The sequence below is a fragment of the Nelumbo nucifera genome, chromosome 8 (assembly GCF_055504915.1).
Source record: "Nelumbo nucifera cultivar China Antique chromosome 8, China Antique-T2T, whole genome shotgun sequence".
NCBI lineage: Eukaryota > Viridiplantae > Streptophyta > Magnoliopsida > Proteales > Nelumbonaceae > Nelumbo > Nelumbo nucifera.
In genome coordinates, this window is record NC_142656.1 from 54301723 (window position 1) to 54323430 (window position 21708).

A 21708-nucleotide genomic window follows, 5' to 3' on the forward strand; every position below is an offset into this window, starting at 1 on the left:
TTCTCTATTTACGTACGCCAGTGTGTCGAAGACCACAATAGTGTTTTTCCGGTTATCTAGAAAATGAATTCGAGACAAGGGAGAGGTAACATTGGGTTTTAAAAAATTTAAAACAGCAAAGGTATACTTAGTCAATTAGCTAAACCATAAGGGGTAGTTTAAGAAATTTATCCTAAAATAAATAAATAAATAAATGTCTATTAAAATCTTTCTCTCAGTGTCAATTCTCTTTTATTTTATTGATTTAAAATAACTTATTTAATTTTATTAAATAAATAAATGCTTAGATAATAATAAAAATAAATAAATGAATAAATAACAATTAAGATAAAGAATAGGAGAAGAGAGAAGAGAGAAGAGAGAAGAGAGAAGAGAGAAGAGGGATGATATTTTATTTTGTAGGATGGTATAATAGTAAATAATTTTATATGGCATTGCTGTAATTTTCGAATATCATAGAGGCATAACTGTAAAGAGCAAGTATTTCCATAATTCTTGAATGCCTTAAAATCAATTAAATAAGAAGGTTTGCCTTAGTCTTGTAATTTTCAAATATTATAAAAACAATTAAAAATTGAAAAATTTATCTTACATGTAGTCATGCAAGGGGCAATTACAAGCCAATCATATAGATTTACATGTTTTTTTTTTTTTTTTTGATAAAATAGATTTACACGGTATAGCCTGCTTGAAAACTGTTGACATTTTACTTAAGACATTCAAAATTAATTGACTAATCTTGAAGCAAGAGTTCAATGGTGCGTAATTCTGATACCAGTATTATTGAATGGATATTAACAAAGAAAATTACTGAACTATTAAAAAGTAAAACTGTCGATTAATTAAGACAAGTAGTCAAGAGAGAATTTTATAAGGCTTTAGAAACGTCTAAAATTCACATAGTTTGGGTCTGGCATTGTCCAACTCCAACAGAATGGTAATGGATTACACAGTTCTAGGATCCAAGAAAAAAAAATTAACACCCACAATTACCACAAGAACACATGATTCTCTAATAGTTCTGGTGCTCAATCGGGTTTCCTCCTCTCACTCCCCTGTTTTCTAGCGCCAGGTGCGGTATCATGTCTCTCAACTGCGCCCGCTGCCTGCCTCTTCTAGTCTTCTTGCGCTTCAATCTCTCACACATGAAGGCCTTCTCAAGCTGCTGAACCATCTGCGTCAACGAGCTCATTAGACGGCTCTGCTCAGCGTTTCTCTCAAATAGCTCCGTCATCAACTCCATCAACCTGCCATTATCTTCAATCATCCTTTCCATCATTTTTCTGTTGCTAACATTCTCTTCCCTATTTTCCTTCTCGTCTACAGTCACACAACCTTCCGACTTCGTTTCATATTGCTGGATTTCCATGCCATTCACTTCCTTCTCTGTCCTTCCTTCTTTACCTTCTTTGATCAAGTTCTCGTGAGATTTCTCAGAAGATTCCTTCGGCTTCTCTGTTTCTGTGGTTTCTTCAGTTACATCTCCACCTGCTAAAGGTGTTGGGTAAATATCTTGTAGGGTTTCTACTGAACCAGAACCAGAAGTTTCTCTTTCAGCATCTTGGGTTTCAACTTGGGCATCACAATTCTCTTCCGGTCCAACTCGCAATGCTAAAGTTTGGATTGTATCTTCCGATTGTTGTTCACGGTCCACTGAATCAATCATATATGAATCCCCTATTTCTAGGGTTTGATCATTAGAATTGCACAAGATTCTGCTATCGTATAAAGAACTAGCAGGATGCTCGATTTCTAGGGCTTGAGAAACAGTGGCTTCACATCGGTCAGAAGAATCGGTTGATTCTCTGAGGTCAAGAAATCGATCACCATCGCCAGCAAAAGTTTCGGATGTACCTGAAGAAGAACCGACGCCGTCGTCCCCTCCTAGAATCTGACCATTGGAGCCAACACCATCCACCACAGTGGCAGCCTGATCACCGGCAACAATGGCATCCATCTTCTCCTGCAAGGCAATAGCCTTCTTGATAACCTTTTTCCGGCATTCCCTAACCCCAGAATCAACGCCTCGAACTGAATCCAACCGAAAAAGCAAAGACATTAGAGTCTCATTCACTCTCAACTGCTCTTTCGCATCCGTACGAATTAAATCCACCGTCTTCCTTCTCGAAATCCGCTGTTCAACTTCATCTACCTCTTTCTTAATCTCAATAATTTTTTTCACGTTCTTTCTAATCAAGAATCCTCGAAAACACTTCTGAATCTTCAAAGCAGCAGCCGGTCGTTTCTCCTCTGATACAAAACGAATCGGAATAGAAATGACGTTCGTAGACGGGGACTTCATGTGATGCGAGACGGGGATGATGCGGAGATTGGGCGAGCAGTAGCGAGGGTGAGTTGAGCTCCAGTAGTTCCTAAAGAAGGGGTTCTCCATTAATGATTGATTGATTGTTGAAAGAAATTGAATTGGGAAGTGAGATCCAAAGAAGAGATTTCCCGAGTGCTTTGAACGCTATCGGTTCGTTTATCGTTAATGGAATATCCATTCATCAGACCATCTATTTATAAGAAGCGTATGACATGAGAGGGAGGATTCTGCAAATTTCATTTGGGTTTGGGGGCCGAGAAATATCTAGAAGCATGTGGATGATTCGACTGGGAAGTGGGAATTATTAATTTTGATGTCGAACGTTCTAGAATTTTTAATTCGGTGATTCTTCATTCAAATTCAAAGGGAAATAAATGCCTTTTATGCCGTACGTAGTACGTGGAACTTTATGTTTATGATACGAGAATAGAATGAGATGCGATCAGATAGGCAGTTGGGGCCGAGAAACATCTAGAATCTGACGCTCGGGGGTTTTTAAGGAGATCTCATGATGGGGATATTTGGAACCGTGGCCGTTTTAAAAAAAGCGATGCCACGTTGAATTCACATAGGCATGTTCAATGCCCGTCTATATTATTGTTTGGTTCAGCCGATTATTAAAAAATTTGGCATGCTTTGAAAATCAGGACTTTGTTAATGTATGAAATGTCAAATTTAGTGTTTCATGCATCGTGAATTGTAAATGATTCGACTCTCATCTTAGATATAAAAAACTTAGAAGCACAACTAGATCAATTTAGCCTTTCTAAAACCCGAAATACCCTCCTTTAACACAACCCATAGGATAAATAAGAACCTTGATTAGACATCATCCACAGGCTTGGAAAAACTACAACTTAATTAATATCAATTTTCGTGACTAAGCTCCAAAGATTCATCGTTCATCATGCCAACTCCCTTGCAAACGGCCCTGATATATGCGATATTCAAACTCCAACTTCTCAAAATCAAATGCAACACACACATCACCTCAAGATCACTAGGAAGCAATCAACTAGTGAATCCCACCGCAAATCTACGATGATCAACCACGAAAACACCCTATTTTGATGTCCCTGAACGATTACCAAGATCAACCATATCTTTCTCAGATCATAACCATCCACTTGACTCATCCCCTTAATCCATGCATACCCACCAAATTGTAGCTCAAAATTCACCCGTTTGACCAATCATCAAGCTTAGATCCTATTTTAGCAAATCTCATTAATTAGAGCTTACCATTCGTCTTCCCAACTTCATATGACCAATCAGACCTTAACATTGTGTTTGGAGACCTAAGAAACCTTAGCATGTCAAATTTCATGACCAAACATCTCCATTTGACCGCTGAAAAGTAAGATTTCATTTCAAGCCTTCTCGTTAGTTGATAAACAATTAGCTAAAACCTAGACCTAAACCAAATTAGTCAATCTACACCTCTGATCAAAGATTCATCACTTTCATTAGATTCAGGACGTTCAAAAGTTCCAATCCACCAAATTTTATCCCCAAAATTCTCTTGTTTGACCCTTCATCAAACAAAGATTCTATTTCAACAAATCTCATTGATCCAAACTTCTTAGCTATATATCTCAATCATCCTAACCCTATTTGTCCAATCAGATCTCACCAGTGTTCAGAGACCCAAAAAACCCCAGCATGCCAAATTTCATGATTAGATTCATCCGTTTGACTGTTAAAATAGAAAGATGTTATTTCAATGCACCAGATTAAATTAACACGTCATATGTCTCGACCTAAAGCCTCAAAAGGGTGATGGCTGATGTCAGACCCATTAGAACACTTGGATTAAAGAAATTGAGTCTAATAGGCTTAAAAGGTTCAAAATACCAAGCAGACCCCACTTGATACCAAGAAAAGACAAAATAGCATTTAAAAGTTCAACAAATTTATGTTTTCTACCACTAACAACCCCAGATACGAGACTGCCATGACAGACACGCCTTAAGCTCCCATTGGATGCACAAAACCCGTGAAAACCACCCCCAAATTAAAGAAAATGTTTCACGAAATAGGTAAGCTTGACTGAGCATCTATTTCTTTGAAGAATTTTTGCCGATTTGTGTGAAAATCTTTATTGAGTCCTAGGCATTGTAGCTGAACGAATTCATACCTCACCCCCTCCCTTTCTTTATAAATACTGATTTAATTCGAGCTCAAAGGGGGGACTGGAGAGAAGAAGGGGAGGAGAGGAGAAGAGGGAGGAAACATGAGGGAATCCCCTAGAAAGAAAAGGAGAGAGAGAAGAGAGCTTTCTCCCAGCCCATATACTGCCCTCCTATTCAATTGAAATTCGGAGGTACTCTGAACCTCAGATTTTAAACTCGTCTCCTCCATTTTCAAGCGGAAGTTATTGCAGCTAGAAACACTCCATAACTCAAGAACCCATTTAAACTTCATTTTATCTCATCTCTAGCTGTTGGAAAACCTTTAATAAGGTACATACGAAAGATAAGCCTTTTTTAGTTTTTCTAGTTTGCTCGAGGTTCTGAAATGTTGGAGAACCATCATTTTCAATTTCTTCTTGACTGAGAATAGAAGTAGAGAGGTGAGGGTCTTAATAAAATCAATACCTAAGACCCAATAACATTATCTCAAATTCATTTATAGGAGAAGTTGAAAGCATGTTCTTCCAGATTTAGGAAATTCCTACAACCATTTCTGTTTTTCTCCAAAAGAAATTGAAGCTGAACAACTCTCGTATTGGATTGCTAAAGCAGCTTGGAGAGAGGGGTGCCTAATACTTTCCCTCTCCCAATCCTTGGGACCTGAAATCTCTTGGTCGTGTGCCTTTTCCATGAAAAACGAAATCACTATCAAAGACTTAAATTGAGTTTTTCAAATGTAAAAATGAGGGCCCATTTCCTCTAAAAAAAGGGTAGCGACTCCATCTCTTTGACCTGGCCATGAGCTTTTTGGAACTCACACTCAAGGGAGGTTTTTATATTTTACCTTAGAAATTCTAACTTGATACTTCTTCATTTAAAGGGAAATGCTTTTATGCTAGTATGAGAATGTGATATCTGACTAGATAGCTCCCTTTATTGGTATGCATTCCTATCCCATTACCAAAAAAATTGATTTACATTCTTATTATGGCACTAGGTCTAGAAGTTTGTCATTGAGGTTTCTCACTTGTCAATTTTCACGATATGACCAAAAGCATTTTTTGTTTTTGTTATTTTATAAGTCAGAGAGGCTTTAGTCAAGTGGTGGTGATTTGGCTCTGAAAGTTTGGAGGGGAATGATGGTTGGAGAAGTTAGTGATTGCTAAGAAAGTGTGAAAGGGAGGGAGGGAAAGGAGTGAGAGAAAATTCGGGTTTTCCCTCCCTATAATGGGTTTATTGGTGATGATGGCAGATTTGGCCCTCCATCGACATCATGACACGTTGTCATGAGTGACTCTTTCACCGCGCCATCAAGCACCTACCATGAGCCATCAGAGTGCCAACCGCATGCCTTCAAGGTGTCAGCATGTGTGTCATGGGTGGGCTACTCATGTATTTTGTAAGGGGGGGCCGCCAATGGCGTTATTGTAAATACATAGTATGATTTTTCATCATTTTTATTTTTCCTATTGTCACTCCCCCAAAAGCTTAATGTACTCTTTGAGGGGAGGTAGGTAGTTGAGTGAGTTCATAAGCGTGTAAAGGTTAAGCACGAGATCCCCTCGACACTACTGTGTGCTTGTGCTTACCACTTATTAATGCAATACAAGTTACCTTTTATCTAATCTGTGTGCATTCTTGTTGCCTTTTGTGTATTGTTGCTTGCATTCGTAGGCTTTCTTGACCCCATCGAGCGCTGCACGGGGCCTCATCGATTAACCTCGTGACAATTGGTATCAGAGAAGGTTGTTCCTCAACGCTCGTGACCCTTGCACAACAACACTAGTGGTGGCGCAATGAAGCACAACAAGGAACTCACCGACAAGATTGGGCATGGCCTTGCCCATGCGAGAGAGACCGATGAGGCTCTAGGCGATGAAGCCTCTACAGAGAAGGTCCCGAGGGGTCGCACATCCAAGACAAGCAAGCTTGACAAGTCAGTTGACGCGCTTGCTGCCTTCGACACATGCATCCTTCGCTGTGAAGTGACTGTTGGGGAGATGCGTGGCCGAGTATAGGAAATCCACCTGAATGTGGAAACAATTGAGAGCTTCGTGGTGGAGCTAGAAGCCCGCTTAAATGGCATTATGAACGAGGTCCAAGACGTCTTGAATAGAACCCTCAAGGAAGTGCTTGGAACAAAATCCCGACAAGAAGGGAGCTCATCTCGATCCGACATCCAAGACCAAGTGGATGAGATGAAAACTGAATGGATGGCCATGAACGTAGCCATGGCCTCTCCTTTTGACCTCTAGACTCAAATGGATGAACTAAGAGGAGACATGACGCTCCTCAAGAGATTAGTGGCCAGCGCTCCAAGCCCCTCCACAACACTGGCCCCTACTCGTGTGAAGATTCGGGAGCCCACACCTTATGCCGGCTCCCGAGATGCGAGAGAACTTGACAACTTTTTGTGGCAAATGGAACAATATTTCCTTGCCGCTGGCATTGACGAGGACCTAATGCAAATTCGTACGGTTATAATGTATTTGACTGACATTGCTATGCTATGGTGGCGCAGGCGATGCCAAGACATTGAACGGGGTACGTGCACCATTAAGACATGGGCTGATTTCAAGCGAGAACTAAAGCGGCAATTCTACCCAGAGAACGTGGAGTACTTGGCGCGGAAGAAGTTGAAAGCACTCAAGCATGGGGACTCACTCCACGATTATGTTAAAGAGTTTTCAGCCCTTACCTTGGAGATCACGGACATGTCCGACAAGGATCTACTATTCAACTTCATGAATGGACTGAAGCCATGGGCCGAACTAGAACTCCAATGCCACAACATACAGGACCTCACCTCGGCAATGGCAATGGCAGAGCAACTCAATGAGACTAGCTTGTCAAATGAAGAAGCCCCTACGCCAGAAAGCCCGCGTTCCCCTAATTTGAGTGGGGGAGCAAGTCGCCCATGCCTTCCGTACGATAACTCCAGCTTCAACAAGCCAGCAAGACAAGACTATGGGAAGAAGCCACAAGGAAAGCAAGGCCCTCAACACCATTACAAGCCCAGAACCGCTGGGTCCCCAATTTCTTTTTTCCTTTGTGGGGGAAATCACTTGGTTCGCAACTGCCCAACCAAGAAGAAGATCAATGCCCTTGTTGCCAAGCTTAGTGATGATGAGCAAAGTGATGAGGAAAAGTCTGTGTAGGCGCCAAGCGTAGGCGCCCTTCAACTCTTCAACGCCATGGTGAAGAAAGAGGCCAATCATGGAAGGCCAAGAAAGCTCAAAGGGGGCTGAAGTATGTAGACATCATCCTCGGCGGGAAGCCGAATCAAGCCCTTGTTGATACAGGGGCCTCCCACAACTTCATTTCGGTTGTCGAGGCCAAGCGACTCAATCTGAACACTGTGAAAGAGACAGGGTGGCTCAAGGCCGTGAACTCTGGGGCAAAGGCGATTGAAGGCATGGCTCGTGGGGTTGACCTCCAAGTTGGGCCGTGGACAAGCAAGATTAATGTTTCAGTGGTACCCCTGGATGATTTCCGAGTTGTCTTGGGAATGGACTTCATGAGACAAGCCGAAGCAACACTCTTGCCTCATATCAACTCTCTGTGCATCTTGGACGAGCGCTCCCCTTGCATGGTACCATTTGTGACTTCTACTAGGGTTCATGGGAAGCAAGTTTCTGCACTACAACTTTTTCATGGAGAAGCTTTGGTCAATGCCAACATGAAGGAAGCAGAGAAGTTCCCCACTCCACTAGCTAAAGAAGCCACCCCTCAAGCCAACAACTACAGCAGCAGCAGGAAGCAACAGGCCATCCAGTCGTCTACACCTCTCCAGCAACAGAGTTCGTGCCCGTCGACAACCATCAAGCAAAGCAGAAGACCCAAGGCCGTGTCCAAGTTTAACATCACCTACTACCACAACCACAGGGGAAAGCGAGTGCCACCCAAGCCGCCTAGGGACCACTTTCGCACCATCCCTCAGACTGAATCACGTAGTAGCCTTGTGAGTCACCCTTGGGGAAAAATTCATGGGAACCAACACCCCAGCAATCCAAAACATCATTTTGACCCTTACCTGGCCCAAACCTACCCTATAACCAAGTTGAATCAACCATTAACATACCTTGAGGCTGCCAGGAAAGGACTTAGCCATAGGAAACCCCAATAGAATAGGCCAACCCAACAATGCTACCAAACTATACACCTCGGCCTTGGACGACAGCCGGTTCAGGAGCAGCAAAAGAACCTTCCTTCCGCAACAGTGACTCTAAGGGACTAGTCAAAGCCGATCTTCGAGGACGTAGATCGAATTGAGTGGGGGAGAATGTCACGAGTGACTCCTTCGCCGCGCCATCAAGCACCTACCATGAGCCATCAGAGTGCCAACCGCGTGCCTTCAAGGTGTCAGCATGTGTGTCATGGGTGGGCTACTCATGTATTTTGTAAGGGGGGACCGCCAATGGCGTTATTGTAAACACATAGTATGATTTTTCATCCTTTTTATGTTTCCTATTGTCACTCCCCCAAAAGCTTAACGTACTCTTTGAGGGGAGGTAGGTAGTCGAGTGAGTTCATAAGCGTGTAAAGGTTAAGCATGAGATCCCCTCGACACTGTACTGTGTGCTTGTGCTTACCACTTATTAATGCAATACAAGTTACCTTTTGTCTAATCTATGTGCATTCTTGTTGCCTTTTGTGTGTTGTTGCTTGCATTCGTAGGCTTTCTCGACCCCATCGAGCGCCACACGGGGTCTCGTCGATTAACCCCGTGACAACGTGGCATCTCAGATTGGTTGGACAACACTCTGGCACCATGAGGGCGATGACTTGCCTTAGCCAAAATGATGGAAACCTAGTTGTCAACCTACTGGAGATCCAACTGGCGACTTACCTCTATCAGCTTGATGGAGTCCCAACTAGCGACCTCATACACAACTCGAGCACCTCGGTAGGGCAGCCAGGAGCACCTTGTCCAGGGCTGACTTGTGGTACCTCATCCCTACCGGTCTAAGGGACCTCGACGTAAGGATCGACCTCCCTTGAGGATTTATTGGCTCGATCGACCTGCGAGATGTACTCACCGACCTCCTCCGGGTGTGCATCCTATTACTCTCGGGTTTTTCAGAAGTTGGCTCCTGCATCGAATGTTTCAGAGGAAACCAAATAAGGCACAAAGCATTGTCTACGTGCGCCACTACCTCTGAGGATTTCGAACTGGACAACCGCGTCTTCCCGAAGATCTTAGACGCGGTGCGTGAAGCACATGCCAAACAATGCCTATATAAAGGTATCATTTCCAACCTCAGAAAGTATGCACAACTTGGCTCTCGCAGCTCTCTATCTCTCTAGCATTTTAGCTCTCTCTAAAATGTCCACATCACTGATGACTTAAGCATCAGAGTGCCCACCCCAAATAAAGCATAGAGATGCGCCTTTGCCTTGGACCTTCTTCTACCGGTAAGACACCTCTGCTCTCAATAGAGCTGTGAGAGAAATCACTATCATTCTCTACCTCACTCTCTGGGTTTTAAATACTGAGGTCTCCTTGGAATTCATCCACTCACGTACTTGGGATATTTCTTGACCTTAAAAAAAAAAGAAACACCAAACAAGCCAATAAATGATCCCTGTGCTCCACTACATCGTTGATCTGGGAAGGGGGGACTCGTTGGGGCTGGGCATCTTCATTGGCCAAAACTGAGTCTTCAACTGGTACCTCCAAAGGATCTAGAACAGTTTGTTGTTGTTGGTTGGTCAAAAGCAAGATCCACCAAGGTGGGATGAGCCACTGCACCCAGGACATCAACACTTAAGTTTGAAATTCCAAATGAACATTCTTAAATTTGAAATCTTTTAGCATTCTACTTTCAGCTCTTGTTTCAAAAGTTCATCAAATGCCAACTTAATGATGAGCAACACTTATATTCCTTGGACTACCACGTTTATTTTTCTAATTCCAACTCATAGTTGGGTTGGAAATGAAATGAATCTTAGTGTTGATTGATCTCTTCTTTTTTATACATAGTTGTTTGTAAACATTGGTAGAAGATAGTGATTAAGTGTGGCAAGAAATTCAATGTTAAGTTCAAGAATTGATGTTTCTTATTTTTTTTTAATCAAGTAAGATGTGAACCTTCTTGTTTGTTCAATGTTAGGTTCAAGAATTGATGTTTCTCACATTCATTGATGTTTCAATGAATCTTAGGCTGTTTTTTGTTGATCATGATGATTTATTGGTTATTTTATTAGTTCCTTTAATTGTTGCGGCCGTTGCCTTCTTTTGCATGTGTTGTTATCTTCTTGAAATTCATTGAATCTTTCTTTGATTTATTTTTGGAATTTCTTGATAGAAAACTCTTCTTAAAATTCTTTTTGCTAAAGTCTATTTTGCTATTTTTGATTGCAATGCAGATTTGAACCTGATAAAAATTTTGCACTTTGTTCAATTTTATTTATATTTGTTTATAATCTTGATTTGCACTCTTATCTAATAAAAAATTTGTAGTCTTGTCTCGTTTGCATTTACTGGCAATTAATGCAGATTCTCAAAATCTGATGCAAAATTTGCACCACCTCTCTCATACTTCAGTTCTCTTTCTTATAGAGCGGGGACCACCATATCATCTTGCTTTTTCCCTCACTCTCAAAGTAATAACCTACTTCCTATCTCCATTCTTTTGCACATAAGGTGAGGACCACATCATTTTACTTCTCACAAAAATAAGGCAAAATCAAATTTGAAGCAATAGTAGTCCAAGAGTTTACACTCATCCTTTTTGCACTCCCATGTATTTATGCTAATGCAAATGAAATTTGCAGTACAACCAAACTAATGCAAATGAAATTTGCAGTGCCCGGGTGTCTTTTACTCGGGGAGGGCATTTCCATGGTTAAGTCAAGTCAGAAGATGTTTAGGAGTTTTTGAGAAATTGAGAGAGCTTTAGAGTGTTCAATCTGCATACCTTTTCAAGTGGGATTGGGCTCTTTTTATAGGTCCCAAGGGTCAAGGCCTTTAGGGTAACAGGCCTGAACACCCTGCGGAGCTGTTTCCATTTTATCTGGCGTGTTAATGTGTCAGTTGCGAGATTTTCACAGAGGTTACAGTCTACTTGAATAAAGTCATGGCGCACAACACGGTGGACTGTTCTAACGGTCAAGATGTCGGCGCATTGCAGGGGGGTGGTTAGCGAGCTCTCCCTCGCAAGTCGCCTTGAACCTCTATAGCTCGACCGGCTCCTAAGTTAACTTGACATAATCTTATGGGATCTATTAATTTAGTCTTGCCGAGGTGGAGGTCGGCTTGGACAAGATGCTCCGAGTTAAATTTGCCGAACTGATTTATGTGTCGTTATTTGATTGGGAAGACCAAATTACTCCTCATTAGTATGTTTGCACGCAAGCACGTACATACTACACAACCTGTGTGTGTTCTACTTTTGGAAAAGTTGAAGATCCTTCCCTATATTTTGAAAAATGTTAGAGTTATTCTTTATCATTTATAGACTTACCTCCCTTTTTCTTAGAGTCCATCAAATGAAGCTAAGAATACCTCATCATACGACTTAAATGTTTTTTGAAAGTTACCGTTGGGGCATGTTTGGGCAACGGTGGCCTTCTTGTTGTATTGGCAATAGGTTTTCTTCATCAGCACTCGGGACCAATCATAGACTCTTACTCATTCTTGTTCAACATTGAAAAGGTACACTGAACATTTTTGCTTATCTTGTTTGGGCAAAGTGTATTTTCAATTTATCTAATTTTTCTTGCCAACTGGGCATCAGGGCATTTTTTGTCATTTTGCATTTTCCGTTGACAAGATAATGGCAGGACAATAGGGGAGGCCATAAACAGTTTTCAGAAACAGAGAAACTCAGTAAACTTTTCCTAAAATATAGGGGATCTGTAATTTACCCAATCATTTGCATGTATGATATATGTGCTTGTATGGTTGTAGTAGCACCCATTTGTGCATATTTGTGTAAATTTGGTAGGTGCAATTTCAACATGATTTCGTTGTTTGGTTGGATTGGGTTAGAAACTTAGAATATAGAACCTTGAGTTGAAGATCAGGTTGGCAAGGCTCTGGTGGAAGTTTTAACACATTGGACTAGGGTTTTTGTCAACTATGTCCAACCTGATTTGAGTTGCTTCCTAAGGAGTCGCACCATGGTGTCCAGAAATCAAACATCAACCATCTATTACCTTGTACTTAATGCTTTTGGTGAATAATATACACATTCTCTATTGATCCAACCCATGATGATAAGCTCTACAAGTGCTATGTTAGAGTTTAAACAACAAACGCTGTCAATGCTAGTTGATGTATATATTTTTGTTCTAAACTTTCATAACTACAAAACAACCAATCCGAGTTAATGCTCCTCTTTTCTGTCGTTTCATTCTTCTTTAGAATACACAATGTCAATTGGAGTGCTGAAAGTTTGACTACTACTGAAATCAATCTCTCAGTAACAAGTTCTGGAGGTAGCATTTTGATGCGTATTGTTGAATCTTGTCTCTATGAAGCAGAATTCCCATAATGTTTTTAAAAGTCTTGGCTGCTAAAGCTCCCCCAACATTGGCGCTGCAAATTGGGTGGCCCAACCCGATTCTGACCCTTCCTAACCTGAGGTTTTGCATGGATTGGGTTTGAATTTTTGAAAAAGTAGGGACAGTCCCAATACAGATTTCTGAATTTTATTGCAGATCTATAAACATTCAAAATATCAAAAACCCCCATTCTATACACCAATGCCCCATGAATTAACATCAATTCCAAACTGACCTTGGGCTGAACCATCATTCTCCCTTCAATTTTTGGGATCTTGGCCTGGGGTAGAAAAGTTGGGACCTGCCCAACATTGTATGAAATAGATGTATATATATTCATATTCAGTTATTTAGGTGAGGACTACATTTACCTTTTTTTTTTTCTCATGGGGTTACCCCTGCCCCTTTCCCTTAACCCCAACCCAACCCCTGGCAGCGGGATTTGATCCCAGGTCTCTACTCCGACGAGTCAGAGAACCTACAAGTATGTGCCAAATCTGAAGTTCTTATTTTACTTTTTCAGTTCTTTAATGCGATTAAAATTTACACTGCAAACAAACAGAACCTAAATATATGTTTGACTCACAATCAGTTTCGTTGAAGTAATAGGTGGAGAGGTCCATCTCGTTTTCTTTTTTATTGAAAATTTTCGAATTTTGATAGTTTGCCATTTGTCCTCTCATCTTCTCTTCGACTAAAAAAAAAAACTTTGCTACCTACTAAAAACGATTAATGTACCAAAATCTGGTTTTTCTTCATCCACTGAATCTATTGAAGTTGGTATCCCTTGGGTTGTGTTTGGTTGCATTGTAAATTCATTTGCACTGATGCAAAAATATGATAGTACAAATGATTTGACTGCAAGTTTTGATTTGTTTTTGCTTCAAGTTTTACTTTTGATTGCGTTAAATAAGACCAGAATATAGTAAAACCCAAAATAAAATTAAACCAAAATTTCATTTTTTTCATTTACACTCCCATGTATTGATATTAGTGCAAATAAATTTGCACTGCAACCAAATACAGCATTACTGTTTTGAAGGACGTAAAAGTGTCAAAATTTGCAGCAGTTTCTCAAGAACTATGGACTACGGATATAAACCAGTCCGTAGCATATTTACGGTGAGTTTTATGGTTCACATTCTTAGTAATTTGAAGTATCTAAATCCCAAATTCATAATTAAGTTGTTAGGGAATATCTAGGGTAAACCATTGCTGTAAATTGTGTCAAAATGTTTCAGAATTGAAGGCTACTTCATTAGCCAAGATGCTGGTACTCGATGTTTAGTTTTAACATAATTGAATCTCAACTTTGACTTTCTTTCAAATTTAAATCAGTTACAGTGTAGATGAAAGTATGCTTTCAGAACTCGGAAATTCATGTCCACATTTGTATCTTTGAGTGAGGGTTTACGTGGAAAGGGCTACAAACGGATTGGATTGAACGATCGAAAATAATTATATTATATAAACTAAAAATAGCTTTCATATTATATATCATGAACAAAATGAATTGAAATTAACTTCTTGATAATTTTTAGTATAATATCAGATCAGATAAGAGCGGATCCATCTAACCCAATTATAATATCACGCTTAAGATCAAATTTGAACAAATAGATTCCATTTCCAATTCTATTCAGCCCACAAAAATAGAGTATAAGACATGTGAATTAAATAATAATAGGAGAGTAAATCTGGATACACCTGGGATCGGAGACCAAAAGATAATAACACCTTTGGTTCAATAGTTCTTAACAAGGGAGAAACTGAAGAGAATGCCATTCAAAGAGCTTGGGTAGATTGAGCAAAATGGAGAGGTTTATTTGGACTTTTGTGTAATAAGAAAATACCATTTATTATAAAACAATTGTAAGGTTTTTATTTTTTTTTGGCAAAATAGATTTACATAGTCTAGCTTGCTTGAAACCGTTGACATTTTACTTAAGACATTCAGAATTAATTGACTAATCTTGAAGCAAGAGTTCAATGTGCATAATTCTGATACCAGTAATATTGAATGGATATCAACAAAAAGAAAATTACTGAACGATTAAAAAAAGTAAAACCGTCAATTAATTAAGACAAGTAGCCACAAGAGAATCTTTTAAGGCTTTAGAAACGTCTAACAGTCACATAACTTGCGTCTGGCATTGGCTCTAACTCCAACAGAATGGTAATGGATTACACAGTTCTAAGATCCAAGAAAAAAAAAAAATAACAGCCAGAACACATAATTCTCTATAATAGATAGTTCTGGTGCTCAATAGGGTTTCCTCTTCTCACTCCCCTGTTTTCTAGCGCCAGGTGCGGTATCATGTCTCTCAACCGCGCCCGCTGCCTGCCTCTTCTTGCGCTTCAATCTCTCACACATGAAGGCCTTCTCAAGCTGCTGAACCCTCTGCGTCAACGAGTTTATTAGCCGGCTCTGCTCATGGTTTCTCTCATATAGCTCCGTCATCAATTGCATCAACCTGCCATTGTCTTCAATCATCCTTTCCATCAATTTTCTGTTGCTAGCATCCTCTTCCCTATTTTCCTTCTCTTCTGGCTTCGTTTCATATTGCTGGATTTCCATGCCATTCACTTCCTTCTCTGTCCTTCCTTCTTTACCTTCTTTGATCAAGCTATCGTGAGATTTCTCAGATGATTCCTTCGGCTTCTCTGTTTCTGTGGTCTCTTCAGTAACAGCTCCACCTGCTAAAGGTGTTGCGTAAATATCTGGTAGGGTTTCTACTGAACCAGAACCAGAAGCTTCTCTTTCAGCATCTTGGGTTTCAACATGGGCATCACAATTCTCTTCGGGTCCAACTCGCAATGCTAAAGTTTGGATTGTATCTTCCGATTGTTGTTCACGGTCCGCTGAATCAATCATATACGAATCCCCTATTTCTAGGGTTTGATCATTAGAATTGCACGAGATTCTGCTATCATATAAAGAACTACCAGGATGCTCGATTTCTAGGACTTGAGAAACAGTGGCTTCACATCGGTCAGAAGAATCGGTTGATTCTCTGAGGTCCAGGGATCGATCACCATCGCCAGCAAAAGTTTCGGATATACCTGAAGAAGAATCGACGCCGTCGTTCCCTCCTAGAATCTGACCATTGGAGCCAACACCATCCACCACAGTGGCAGCCTGATTACCGGCGACAATGGCATCCACCTTCTCCTGCAAGGCAATAGCCTTCCTGATAACCTTCTTCCGGCACTCCCTAACCCCAGAATCAACGCCTCGAACTGAATCCAGCCGAAAAAGCAAAGCCATTAGAGTCTCATTCACTCTCAACCGCTCCTTCGCATCCGTGCGAATCAAATCCACCGCCTCCCTCTTCGAAATCCGCTGTTCAACTTCATCTACCTCTTTCTTAATCTCAACAATTTTTTTCACGCTCTTTCTAACCAAGAATCCTCGGAAACAGCTCTGAATCTTCAAAGCAGCAGCCGGTCGTTTCTCCTTCGATACGAAGCGAATTGGAATAGAGATGACGTTTGTAGACGGGGGGGGGGTTCATGTGATGCCGAACGGGGATGATGCGGGGATTCGGCGAGTAGTAGCGAGGGTGAGTTGAGCTCCAGTAGTTCCTAAATAAGGGGTTCTCCATTATTGATGGATTGATTGATTGATTGCTGAAAGAAATTGAATTTGGAACTGGGAAGTGAGATTCAAAGAAGAGATTTCGCAAGTGCTTTGAACGCTATTGGTTGATTAATCGTTAATGAAATATCCATCCATCTGACCATCTATTTATAAGTGTATGACATGTGGGGGGAGGGGAGGATTCTGCAAGTTTCATTTGGGGGCCGAGAAATATCTAGAAGCATGTGGATGATTCGACTGGGAAGTGGGAATTATGAATTTTGATTTCGAACGTTCTAGAAATTTTAATTCGATGCTTCTTCATTCAAAGGGAAATAAATGTTTATGATACGAGAATAGAATGAGATGCGACCAATACGCAGACGGAGGCGAGAAACATCTAGAATCTGACGCTCGGGGTTTTGCAGGGAGATCTCATATACATTACATTACCTGCGACCGTGGTTGTAAAAACACCTCAGCGATTCGTCTGAATCTGGAAGCATGTAGATGATTCGACCCGCTTGAACGTTATGTTATAATCATCCGTCATTTGTTCAAAAATCATTGATTTCGTTAAAGACAGTCTGACCTGGTCATTCGGTCATATGTTGCATATTCAATATATATAAACTTTCAAATGTCATAATTTTCTGCTTAGAGTGTTTTTTCTTTCATATTGGATAATTTTTTTAGATCTATATGTTTTTAATATTTTTAGGTCTCAAATCATATTTTGCATATTTTATAAATAAAAAATAAAAAATTGAATTAAAATTATAATTAAATATAAAATAATATATATACATCTAAAAATAATTATATTTTTTATACATATCTACGCACATACTACGTGGCATGGTCTAACCCATTCGACTCAAATGGTCGAACTTGACTCGCAACCCAAAAGCAAAAGGGCCTCACATTGGATTTGATTAGGAATTTTGGGTTTGCTTTCTATTTGGTCTTTCGAACAATTATAGAAATTTAGGTAAAATTTAAAAACCTCTCTACAGTTACTCACTTCCATCATTGTTACAAACGGAAAAGGCTGGCCTAATGCATTAATTCTTAAAATACCTATTTTAACCCTTGTGTTCTATCAATACAAATAGAGATTTACTAAATTACCCCTAAAAGAAATTCTTAACTTTTAACTTTTAAGTTAACTAAACAAATTCCTCGCATTAGACTTATATATATATATATATATATATATATGACACATCTGAGAGCGCACTTTGCTGCCTTTAGATTTGTTTTTTGAGTTTTTCTTTTCATTTTTTTTTTCAAAAAATAAGTTAAGCTTAATAACTACAACTCTCCACTTAGATTGCGTATTTGGGTTCCCAAAGTGTCCGGGTCTCCTATTCATATAAACTCTGCCCACGTTTATTCACATAATATCGCAGTTACATATAAAGAATATGTTGGAGAATATGGGGTCATTGTAACTTTGGAAGAGAAGCTCTGAGGCGCATCTGAAGACACTGTCTTTAGAATGTTATTTGCCCCCACTCAGTTTTACTGAGTTTGCTGTTGGGTTACAAGCAAATTCGTTCCCAGGATACAACAGAGCCTTGGGCGATAATTTGCAACCAGCAAAGTTGAAGAGTCTCCAAAGAAACCTTCTGTGAGACTATAGCAAATCGGACTAAGAGAGAGAGAGTGAGTGAATTTCGAAATTGTGTGTTTTGGAGTCTAATTCATGCTCCTTAAATAATTTGTGAAGAGGTATGAAAAAAAGGTAAGTGCTGGTTTAGAGAATGCACATTGAACAGTCACAATTTCAAACATCGTGATTGTTTAAAAAATAGTTAACAGTTGGTGACTGTTAACTTTGAATTGTGCCTCTTGATCACGCCCGATCGAATTGTAACCGTTGATCTCATCAATGGTGATCAACGGTCATCAACGCACCAAAACCAGAGCCGCCCATCACGAGCCACGCGGGTGCGAGCAAAGTGTGCCTCTAAAGCGCCTCATTGCGCCGCACACACGCGCGCACGCGTTGCGCGGTATCGAATCCCCATACTCTCCTCTACTAATTCTAAGGAGTGTAAATCAGCTCCTATTGAAATACTGAAAACAAAACTTATAATTTTCCAATGTGGGACAAGTTCAAAACTGGGTTTTGTAAGAGAAAAACTGATTTTTTCAATCAAGTGTACAAGTGCAATTTCTCATGTAATTGATCAATCAAACCCATTGGATTTAATCTCTCATGAGATTAAAATCCAACAAAATATCTTATCCTTCTATATAATATTATCTAGGGGAGATGTTCCCAATTCACAGGGGTAGTGTGTTGTGGGCAGATGTTGGCAGAGTGTTAGGATTAGGAGTCCGTTCATGTATATATCCTCTTTGTATATATATTCATTCCTTATCATAAATAATTCAGATAGGATAGGAAAGATTGAGTCGCTGTAAACTTAGGAGTTCTAGTTGCCATAAGCTTAGGAGTTCGGTGGTTGTATTCACGTATATATATATATATACTTGAATTCTCAATGAATAACAAACAAACAAGAATAAGCCAACTCTGGTTTCACATGGTATTAGAGCCACGAAACAGGAGCGAGAGGTTTGCATTCCGAGATCTCTGGAGGTCAGTGGCAGAAGCGACGTTGTTCGGCGTCGGCAAAGGACAAACTTTGCACTCCAGATTCAGTTCAGCACTCTGTTCTTTGCAGAGTTCGTTCTTCGCCTTCATCCTACCAAGGCTGCAACCGACGGTCGTTTGTTCGAGTTTTTCGCAGAGCTCTTCGGTCTTCTTTTGACCGTCTATAGATTGTCCAAAAGCCACCTGCTGGTCGTCCGAGTTGTAAGCATAGGCCCTCACAAAGTAAGTTGCCGTGGGAACATCTCTCTCGATTGTCCAATCGAAGCTCTGCTGGTTGAAAGTCGTAAGCTCTGGTTTTACAATACGGCCCACCGAGAACTGAAAAGACAAGCCTGATCGCTACCATTGCGAATTTCCTCGAATTCGATATCTCATCCACCTATATAATATTGTCAAGGGAAGATGTTCTCAATTCACAGGAATAGTGTGTTGTGGGCAGATATTGGCAGACTTCTCGTGGATAAAAGATCCAGAATCCCCAAAGATACCTTTGGGAGCCCAAACGTCTCAACCAAATCAAACTGAACTTGGGTTCCCGAAACATCTCAACCAAACGTCTTTTCCTCTCAAACCCAACCTTCACATCTTCTCAAAACCATTTCAGTCATTGCAACTTTACAAGTTTAGCCACTTCAGGTTTAAACATTTTAGCCTTCTCTTTCAACATCTGAAAAGCATATAATATATTTCTTGAATAAACAAGTTTGCATCTAGGTTTCAGTCTTGTCAAAAGTTGTAGAACAAAAATAAAAAAATAATATCTATAAAAAAATAAAAAAATGAGTAAAAAGCATTAAAAACAGTGAAAACAGTTGATTTCGGTCAGCACGACACCCGTTTTAATGACCGGGTCAAGACGACCAAAATGGGCCTAATATGGCTCTTTTATTGGACCCATTTTACAAATATCGGTTCACTGTTTATCGTTTTAAAATGGGCCTACCAAGACCTGTATGCTACATAACATAACCACGTATTGCACTTATAACAAAATAATTATAAATATAATAATAATAGTAATAACAAGAACAAAAACAACAACAATAATAATATAATAGAAATAATGATAATATAATAATAATAATAATAATAAATTAATAATACTAATAATAATAATACAAATAAAATAATAATGATAACATAATAGTATACTAATAATAAAATAATAATAAAATCAATAACAATATAATAAAAATAATATAGAATAATAAAATAATAAAATAATAATAAAAGTAGTAAAATAATAATAGGAATAACGATAATGATAATAATATAAAAAATAAAATAAAATAATAATAATAATATAATAAATAAAATGAAAATAATAACTTTTAAGTCTTCATTGTTTCATTTTTAATTAACAAAACCCGTGCATTGCACAGGTCCCTGCTAATTTTGAATTATGTTGGAAGATGCCCTACCGAATAGTAAGGGAAATTTTATAACTTTTAAGTCTCCTTTAATGGAGCAATAATAAAATGGAGGTAACTACAAGTGTTAGCACCCAACTTTTGCTCGGTCCCTTCTTTGACCCATCTCCTACATTTTGGATACCCGATCGGACCACACCAATCACTTTAAAACATGCCTAAACCCTAAAAACCAAATTTTAACTCAAATGCCCATTTATCCACCGTTAAACCTACTTGATTCACTTTTGATGGTCTTGATTATGCCACATCACCATACCTGATCCTCGATCAAAATTCATCACGTGAAACAAAACCCTTAAACAAATAATCACACAAGATTTCAACCCTAAATTCTTGGATTTAGCCAATATCCATCAGAGGTTCCATTTTGATGTGTTTAACACTACGACGCTCCTTGAACCTAAAACCCGTGATCTATACATACCTAACACAATCAAACCCTTCCAACAGCCCCATAATCCCGATCCATACCTACCCATCAAATTTGATCCCAAAATTTCATCATTTGAGCTAACATCAAGCCTTGATTCTGTTTTGGCGAATCTTATTGGTTAAAAGCTCACCTGATACAAATCTCCATCATTCAAACCTTATTTGACCATTCAGATCCCACCACCATGTTTAGAGACCCAAAGAACCCTACACATAAAATTTCATGACCAAGCACTTCCATTTGACCATTGAAAAAGTAAGATTCCATTTCGAACCCTCTCATTGATTGGAAAATCATATGATTGTGATATGAACTGAACCAGTAAATCTACACCTCTGATCAAAGATCCATCAGTTCCATCAGATTCAGGATGTTCAAAAATGCCTACCCACCAAATTTCATCCCAAAATTCCCTTGTTTGACCCTTCATCAAACAAAGATTCTATTTCAACAAATCTTATTGATCCAAACTTTTCAGCCACAGATCTCAATCTTCCCGACCCTGTTTGTCTAATCAGACCTCACCACTGTGTTCAGAGACCCAAAAAACCCCACCACACCAAATTTCATAGCCAGATTCATCCATCTGACCGTTAAAATAGAGAGATACTATTTTGATTCACCAAATTGAATTGGCACATCAGCTGTCCAACCTAGCATCTTAAGTGGG

At 39.6% G+C, this 21708-nt stretch overlaps 1 protein-coding gene across 1 annotated transcript; it reads right to left on the reverse strand.

Moving 5' to 3' along the window:
- Positions 1–1012: 1012 nt before the first annotated feature.
- On the reverse strand, positions 1013–2392 carry LOC104601691 (uncharacterized). Its single transcript, XM_010265128.1, has one exon. It carries the CDS (start codon positions 2390–2392, stop codon positions 1013–1015), a length of 1380 nt encoding a protein of 459 aa, XP_010263430.1.
- Between the last annotated feature and the right edge of the window lie 19316 nt (positions 2393–21708).